The sequence below is a fragment of the Brachypodium distachyon genome, chromosome 2 (genome assembly GCF_000005505.3).
Source record: "Brachypodium distachyon strain Bd21 chromosome 2, Brachypodium_distachyon_v3.0, whole genome shotgun sequence".
In the NCBI taxonomy this organism is placed as follows: domain Eukaryota; kingdom Viridiplantae; phylum Streptophyta; class Magnoliopsida; order Poales; family Poaceae; genus Brachypodium; species Brachypodium distachyon.
In genome coordinates this window covers 55,952,749-55,961,253 of record NC_016132.3, presented here as the reverse complement: position 1 = coordinate 55,961,253, position 8,505 = coordinate 55,952,749, and the positions used below count along the sequence as shown (strand labels likewise).

The window sequence follows — 8,505 nt, the reverse complement described above, 5'->3', positions numbered from 1 at the left end:
TCGCTTTATATAGAAGAAGCCAGCCAGCCAGCCAGCGAGTAGCCGAGTACTGATAACGTTTTCGGTGATTTGCCCCCGAGAGAAATCTTATTCTCATGTCTTGGGTTGGGTTGCTTGTTTCTCAGAAGCATCTTCGGTCTGCTTAAAAATACCATGTGTTGATCACTAGTTTGTGGAGAACCAGTAAATGGCATGCAAGGTGTATTATTGTGTCACAGTTTTATTTTTCGCAAAAATAGATTGTGTATTAGTGTTATGTTCCCATGTTAATTTAATATGTTATGCAAGTATGCAACTGAATATCTCTCTGATATCCGGTGATATTTTACCACGTCTTGGGCATGCAATCGGGTTTACACGTGTCAGGGATTTGATCGGATTTCTTTCTTACTTATCTCTTTGTACCGTAACTCATCAGTATACGAGACCCTACTGACATGGAAACCACTACAGGTAACGCAATTTCTTCCCAAACTTACTATTAAAATTGACCGAACATAGTATACGAGCGCATGGACCTCGATATGAGGATAAGAATAATCGAACGAGTGCGTGCGTGTTTCTTTCCCGTCCTGAAGGATGGATTAGATGGAAAGGAAGATACGACAAAAAAAACAAATCAAAGCTCTTCGGCGCATACATACCAACCGAAAATAATCATCACGCGCAGGTAGATAGTATGATTAGCGGCAGATCCGGTGACGATATAGAAGTGGTTCAGTGGCCGACACGCGCCAAAAGGGGCTAAGAAACCTTAATTTGGCCGCTGAGTGACACAGAAAGAGAAAGAAAAAAAATACTATCGGAATCAAAAGAAACCTTCCTAGGAATATTTCAGGGGGCAAGGCGCAAAGCGAGCATTAGCAGACGCGATCACGCGGGGTCGTGGGAGGCCGGGGTCGCACAGTACGTGCCGACCAAGAGGCCGAGGCCAAAACCGGCCCTTGGGAGGAGGAAGCGCCACATGGGCCTTCCCCGCAGCGGCCTACGTGGCCTCCGGCTCGGCCGCCTCGGCCTCATCCGCAACGGATGGGCCCCGCCTGCCTGTGGCCTGCCCCGCCGTATTTGGAAGCTTGGAACGCGACAGCCGTGCGTGTCACAGCTCAGCTACACTGCTGCTCTGCTCGGTCTTGTCGTGGCCGAGTCTTCGCTTCACGCGGCGGCGTTGCTATCTGGGGCAGGCTGGGGAGCTTAATCCTTCCGTCCGTCCGACGTGGCCGCTGTTAGCCTGGTTGATTTGGCTGACGTGGCAGCGGTCAGTGAATGGCTTTGTTGTTGTTGGGGCCTGGGGGGGGGGGGGGGGGGGAATGGTTGAGCCACATGTGAGGACGTCAGGGTTGTCGTCGTATGTTCTAACGATTTTTATTTGTTGCACCACTGGCATCGATCTAGCTAGTGCCTGGTGGGGAGATTAATTTTATACTTTTACAGTAAAAACTACAGTATTTCCGAGAGAGAGGGACATGAACTATTGTTAACGAGCACTTTTTGAGCGCTTTTTCTTGTGTCCGGGATTAATCTGTATACATAGTGCTTTTTCTGGTGCCCTTTGGTAGCATCAGAGGAGTGTTATGCTGCTGACTAACTGCATTTATCTCATCTGCATACTTTAGTCGACTATCCAAGATCGGCATACATATATATATATATATATATATGTGCCGCCGTGCCGGTTCAGGACAGTGGTTCGGCACATGAGTTCAACTGCGCGCTGAAGAGTCTCGCTCGATCGTTGCCTCCAGACTGTACTGGTGACCAAGTTGATTAGGGTGACGTGGCAGTGGTGAGTGAAAATGGTTTTGTTGTTGGGGCCTGGGGGTGATGGTCGAGCCACATGCATGCATGAGGACAGAGGAGGACGTGGCGTGTTTGTGGGGTCAGGGTTCTCGTCGAATGCTGTACAGTAGTACGTAACGATTTTTATTTTGTTGCGCCACTAGTGCCGATCATCTAGTGTGGAAAAAAAAACTAGGGGGGGAGAGGGGGGTTTGTTAATTTTATACTTCAATAGGATTAGCATTTACAGTAAAACTATTTCCGGGAGAGAGCGACATGAACTATAGTTAACAAGCACTTTTGAGCGCCTTTTTCTGCCGCCCTTTGGTAGTATCAGATGAGTGTTAAGCTAGCTGCAGATAAGTTTTAACTACATTTATCTCATCGATCTGCATTACTGCATACTTTACTCGAGTATCCAAAATCGCATATACTCTATCCGTCTCATAATTTTTATTTCAAATTTGCTCAAAAATAGATGTATCTATTTCTAAAAAATGTCTACATACACGTAAGATTTCGACAAGAATTATGAAACGGAGGAAGCATGTGCCGGTTCACGGCGGTGGGGTTCTCACGTTAGTTGATCTGCTGAAGAGTCTCGCCTGTTGCCTCCAAACCGTAGCCGATAGATGGGGATGGCTTCCTAGCTCCACTTGCTAAAACTAAGTACTAGTAACGCTTAGCTAGCTACTCCTTTCAAACACGCCAAATTTGCCCCTCTGAATAGCTATCCTGGCCCTTGACGCACGCGAGCACCGTTTCCAGAATAGTAGTCCAGCTTACCTACTTAATTGCAGACGCTGCAGCTAGTGGCTGCTAATTCAGGACGTTGACGTACGGCCGGGTTGGCACCAGACACCAGAGGGCGCGGCTTAATCGTGACGGCATATTTATGAGGGTCTGTCGAGCGATTAAGCATGCAGCATGCATGCATGGCAACGAACGAGAGCCAACGTGATTCCCATTTCTCATAGCTCTCTGCCTCTCACTGTGCTCCACCGTCCCATTTCATGGACCTTACTGTCTCACATCATGAAGAATCATCAAATCATGTGCCGATCGATATAGCAAAAAAAAAAAACCAACAACGGTCCATTTATCAAGTAAGATCCGTGTTTGACCGCCTAAAAAATTACCAGGTATCGATAGTTGAGTGAGCAAGTTCGCACAAAACAAGTTGACAGACGAGTTAACTTTTTGCAATAGTTGAAAGACAAAACGTACACTTAACTTGGTTGTAAATTATGTTTGGACCAAATACACGTCAATAACCGCAAACTAAGCGATTGGATGTGTTCTCACCTCTTGAGACTTGAGAATTACATGGCACGACAAATGTTCTCACCTCTTGAGACTTGATAATGGATGTAACACAGTAACTGAACAAATGTTTATATATCTTTGGTGCTAATTAGTTCTATCCATAATTGTCACATGGGAAATTCGCAACTCATATGGGATTTTGGACACGAGTGAAAATGCTCTAGGTCCGTCGTGTTCCAATATATCACCATATCACCAGTAAGGATCGATGCAAATGGGATCCAGCTTATGCCCCGCTTCTAGACCATTAGAAATATGTTGTTAGTTAAAAAAACACTCAAACTTAAATTGAAGGTTTGAAAGTTTTGATCTAAAAGCGGGACATATGCCGGATCACACAATTGTATTCCTACTCTCCGGTGCTTGATGAGGACACGAGCAGTACAAGCGCTCTTCCCTCTTGTTATTTAAGAATGGACACACGACCTCCTCATGGTTATATAGTTAAAAAATCATTGCTTGGTCTCTCTGAAACATCTGTCCTCCTGAATTACGCGTGTACACATGATCACCAGAGACGTTGGTCATATACACGTATTTTTTTAAATCTTTTCCGTGTCCTTGCAAGTCGTTCTTATCCATACTCAAGCTTGTGACTTTCACAAAGATTGTACGCGATCATCAGGAAAAATTGTTACTCCCATCTCAAAATAAGTGACTTGGATTTGTATATATTTTTATGCAAATTCACGTACTTATTTTGAAAGGTAAGATACATTATTAAGCAATATATAGGTACACATCAGGAAAATTAATACTATCTGCGTTCTTGGTTGACGTTGTCGTTCTCGTTCCCAAAGCATGCATGCACGTACCTACTACGTAAGTATCATGCAAAATTAAGGGTTTTTTTGTTGATGCATCAAAGGATTTAGGAGTTCCCGTCGCCCAGCTGCCGTAGCCGAGTCTTCGCCGCACTCTTTCGTTGCTATCCGGAGCAGGCCGGACCGTAATCCGTCCGACGTGGCCGCGATTAGTTTAGTGATTAAAGGACCATGTCGGGTTGATTGTAGACGTAGTAAGTACTCCATACATCCAGTTTTAGGCACATTTGAGACAAGAATTATGAAACGGAGGGAGTAATTAATTAGCAAGTGGTTAAGTAGTTGTTAGTTGTTGGGGCCTAGCTAGCTAGGGAGGGTGTTGAGTGAGCCACACATGCATGCATGCATGGGCGGAGGAGGACGTGGCGCGTAGGGTCAGGGTTATCTCTTAATCGTTGTTTAATTTAATCTTTGCACCACTCGCTAGGAGTACCTACGTATATAGTAGCATCAACTTGATGCAGCCTCAAGTGTGCCGGTTTTATACAGCCATCGAATTGACCTGTGCCATAGTTAACATGCATTTTTGTTGCTCTCCGTGCGACTGGCGTCAAGTGTGTCGATTTTGTAAGCAATTTACTGCGAGTTTTTCTCAAAGAGATAGGGACGCCACGAACTGTAGTTAACAGCACTTTTGCGCGCTTTCGGGACGAAGATTCTGAACACTTTTCTTTTTGGGTGTCCTTTCGAAGTCTCAGAAGATCAGCTTTCTATGCTGCTGCTGCTGCCGCCTGCTGCTAATACTTTTCTCCCGTGCGCATTTTACTCGAGCCATAAGACTTTTGCCAGATCGAGTGCGTGAGAATGCATGGTTCACCAGGTACGTCTTCACGTCGGTCAAGAGCCGTTGCCTTCCAATTCCAAACCATAGCTAGCCTCGGGAAAGATTTGACTTATCGGTCAAGGCACTGGCGCTTGAGATAGATAAGTCAGTGCCACGGAAAGATTGATCGATCGGTTCCATTGAGCAACCAAATGAACGCGGCTTTCTCAATTTGGTGATTGCGAGTTTTCGAGCGGTTTGACCGTTCAGCTAGCACACCGATTTTGCCCTTGCCACTACAACAAAAAAGCCATGTAGAGACGTCCAATGTAAGGGCTAAAGACACAATAAATCATCTCTATGGCACTGTAGAGTCGATTTTGTAAAGCGTCTCCTTGCGCACCGTGTCAAACTCCATAGAGACACATTGGAAGCGTGTCTAATTAAAAATGAGACGTTTTAAAAATGTGTCTACAATAGCATGTCTACTTTAAAATGAGACGTTTTTAAAGCGTGTCTACGGCAATAGAAACGCATTGGTAGATTCATGGTAGGTGCACTTGCATGTCGTCTCTATCTATCTTGAGTTGCTTTATTGCCTGCCGGAGATACGTCTTGTTTCTTTCATACAAAAATGATTAATTATACAAGTGTTGTAATTAAAATATCGTCGATATGTAAGGAGCAGTATGCCCAAACAAATGACAAAAGAGCAGAAAAAATGCATCACACTGCAAGGCCTATAACATTATATTATGAATAGCCATGATAGAATTTTAGCTGAGTTGTACAACATCCATGTAAAAAATTGCATATATGTCACTCAAAAACAAATTCTAACTAGTTGAAACTTCATAGTTTCTACAGATGACAGTACATCAGCTCCACATCAGCTCCCCTGTCTTCTACGCATCTCTTGATATCCTTGTAGCCTTGTAGTGTGATTCTTGGAAAAATCGTCACAGAAAAAAATTCTGGAAAGGAAACCAAATGAATGATAAGTAAATTCATTGGGCATATAAAAATATTGCAAGTAAATAACAGTTGACAAAGATACATCATTCAAGACAATTTAGGATGTATTTACCTCTCAGAGTAACCTTTTGCCAGTACAGAACTAGAAGCCACAAGAGCATAGTTTCAGTACAATACAATTGCTGTACATAACTGATCAGAGTCGGCTGGCAAAAATATCACCACAAGAGCAGAGTTTCAGTAGGTGAGATAATACATCTGCTAATTTACTTCCTATAAGAACACGTGAACATAGTTATTTTAAATTTTAATTACAGGGGAAAAAACCAAGGTACCTTCACAAGATTGTTCACTTCACCAAGGTAACATTACCATCACAAGATTGTTCACTTCATGAAAAAAAAAGGAAGTGTTGGTGGAGAACACTTGCCATCTCGATTCATGAGGATAATCTCGCGGGGCATATTGTCAAACAAATTGTAGAGGATTGATAATTTAGGAGAAATTAACAGATAAAGTAACCTGTAAGATCAATTTAAAATTGAGTCCATAGTGGTCAATTGAGCGATGGGAGTTCAGAAAACTACATAGAAGTGTTTCTTAGTACAGTACTAATTAACAAGTTGCGTAATTGACAACTATTATGTTAACAGAGAGAATCTCGATATTCCATCCAACTAGCTATACATCAAGCGAGCAAGTTATATCTGTTCTCGGATGTAATTTATTTGGGTGACTGAAACAACAAAACAAAAACAAAGAGCATATTACCTTGCACGCATGAATCTGTCCAGGTACTGCTGAAGGTCGGATGGGGGCGTGGGGGCGAGGTCTTTCTTCTTCCAGTAGGAAGCACGCAAGCTCGCCGTTGTAGAGGGCCAGCACGAAGTTGGTCTCATAGACGAGAAGCCATCCCCGCAGGGGGAGAGAGGAGGCAGGTGGTGGCATCAGTGTTGTAGGCCGTCATAGTTCTCGGAGGCAGGGCAGAGGCCGCCGTGGGGGATGGGATGGGAGAGGGAACGAGGAGGTGCGCCGGCCGGGAAGGGAGGTGCGCCGGCATGAGGAGATGGAGCAGGGGAGATCTGAAGGCATGGGAGGCCACCAGAATACCAGAGACGGCGGCGCCGCGGCTAGGTTTTGCCCAAGGAGAAAGATGGTCGGGTAGTTGCCAAATTAGAGATGGATTTTTTCTTAGTACGTATTAAACAATAGAGATAATGCAAAGGTGGGTGCAGCAGGGTGGACGTGGGACGACTACGTAGACGTCTCAAGAAGCGTCCCAACGCACCGTATGGCCTATCACGAACAGACGAAAATAAAAACGTCAGTACTAAAACGTCCCTACACGTATGTGTTGTTGTAGTGTGCGGACGGCCGGTACGTATTTACGGGTTCGTTTCGCTATCGTGATTTGAGCATGCACTGCAGTGTGCATGGTGGCCTGTCGGGTGGCGAATTTGTCCACACACATGGAAAATTATGTTGGCTTCCTATTCACCGACACCACGGATTTAATTACGCGTAATTGATCTGTTTTATTGTGCTGACAAGTACACTACTCCCGTTCAATCGAGCTTATTCATAATCTCCCACGTGAGAAACTGAGAATGCACTGTACTGATGCGTGCGGACGTTTGAAGGCGCGTGAATTGCTCGAAACAAGGTTCTAAATAGTACTCCATGTAACAAGAGACCATTTCTGGTCCTGAGCGACCAGCCAGATCCATTCCCACGCACACCTGATTAATTTGTTTCCTTGACAAGCAAATAGAAGTTCATGACTCCATTCGGTCTCTGTGTACATGACCATCAATCCGTCATCCGTGTTATGACTTTCATCGCTGGTGTTATGTAGGAGTAATTTTTTTGGCTTTCGTTATCCTTTTCTTGCAGGGCATTCTTATCCACTCCCACAGCTTGTGTGCCACTTGCCGGTAGTACTTGATTTTGACAAAGTTCATACGCCATCACACGACACAATATGTATTATTATATGCAATTGAAGTCGCTATCCTATTCGTCTCATGGGAAATCCTCATGCGCAAGTTCTATAATGGATCAAGGATTTAGGAGTTCCCATACGTTCCCACTTCCCAACCAGCGCAAGCTGATCTGAATTGTTTTTGTTTTGCCGATGCGTGCGTCGTTGATCTGGACTCGGGACACAGGATGTTGTCATTTGTTCAGTCCTTGGCTCTTCGCTTCCTTTTTAGTCTTCGCTTCACGCTGTCAAATACTCCAACATGCCGTGACACTAGTCTGTTCAATTTCCAGTATTTTTGTACTAGCAAATTGAGATAGCATGTTATTCCTATTCTTTCTTCTTTTTTGAGGGAAGTTGTTCCTATTCTTGGCTTGCACGGAGTATAGTACGAGTAATACCGATTCCTCGAAAAACGATTCCTTCCTCACGACATTCTATTTTTTTTAGAAAACAATGTTTTTTTTAGAGAGAGAAAGTTCCGTAGAAAAGGAAACGTCCGTTTCCGTTTTTCGGGCATGGGCCTGGCTTTTTTTTTTACTAACTTGGCTTTCTCTTCAAGAATGGCCAACATAAACACGATAAGCTCCCTGAATAAAAAACACACAGAATCATCATGAGCCAACGTTGAAGAAAATGCCTGCGAATAACACCTTTCAGCGAACGTTGTACAACTAGGAGTAGATTTTACGAGTTGGTACGTAAATAACGCAGATGACATCATCGTGGTTCTACGTCGTAGGAAACGTTCTTGATGACGCGTTGCATCGAACGTTCTACAAGTAGAAGTAGATTTTGCACGTAAAGTGTGTTACGTTGCGAGAACCAAGTGGAATAAAATGTTTAAAATATAACAAAGT

General features: G+C 44.0%; 1 protein-coding gene across 3 annotated transcripts; it reads right to left on the bottom strand.

Moving 5' to 3' along the window:
* Positions 1-5,404: 5,404 nt before the first annotated feature.
* On the bottom strand, positions 5,405-6,898 carry LOC100828476. Of its 3 annotated transcripts, none has more exons than XR_002964133.1 (3): positions 6,436-6,898; positions 5,777-6,186; positions 5,405-5,663 (listed from the first exon to the last, which is right to left on the bottom strand). XR_002964133.1 is itself a non-coding variant. In XM_003564832.4 (3 exons), the coding sequence occupies exons 1-3, from the start codon at positions 6,610-6,612 to the stop codon at positions 5,551-5,553; spliced, it is 384 nt and encodes a 127-aa protein (XP_003564880.1). In that variant the 5' UTR covers positions 6,613-6,889; the 3' UTR covers positions 5,405-5,550. The 3 variants fall into 3 exon arrangements, 1 of the variants encoding a protein (XP_003564880.1); XR_001405967.2 differs by having other exon boundaries at positions 5,777-5,870; positions 6,000-6,889; XM_003564832.4 differs by having other exon boundaries at positions 5,777-5,870; positions 6,436-6,889.
* Positions 6,899-8,505: the final 1,607 nt, after the last annotated feature.

What these genes read in the sequence shown, in the direction of transcription:
- LOC100828476 (XM_003564832.4), bottom strand. Translation starts at nt 6,612, where the DNA reads ATGCCACCACCTGCCTCCTCTCTCCCCCTGCGGGGATGGCTTCTCGTC. An exon ending in GACAGATTCATGCGTGCAAG is followed by an intron (nt 5,871 to 6,435) that starts GTAATATGCTCT and finishes TATTTTTGCCAG; the next exon opens with CCGACTCTGATCAGTTATGT. An exon ending in GCAAAAGGTTACTCTGAGAG is followed by an intron (nt 5,664 to 5,776) that starts GTAAATACATCC and finishes TTTCCTTTCCAG; the next exon opens with AATTTTTTTCTGTGACGATT.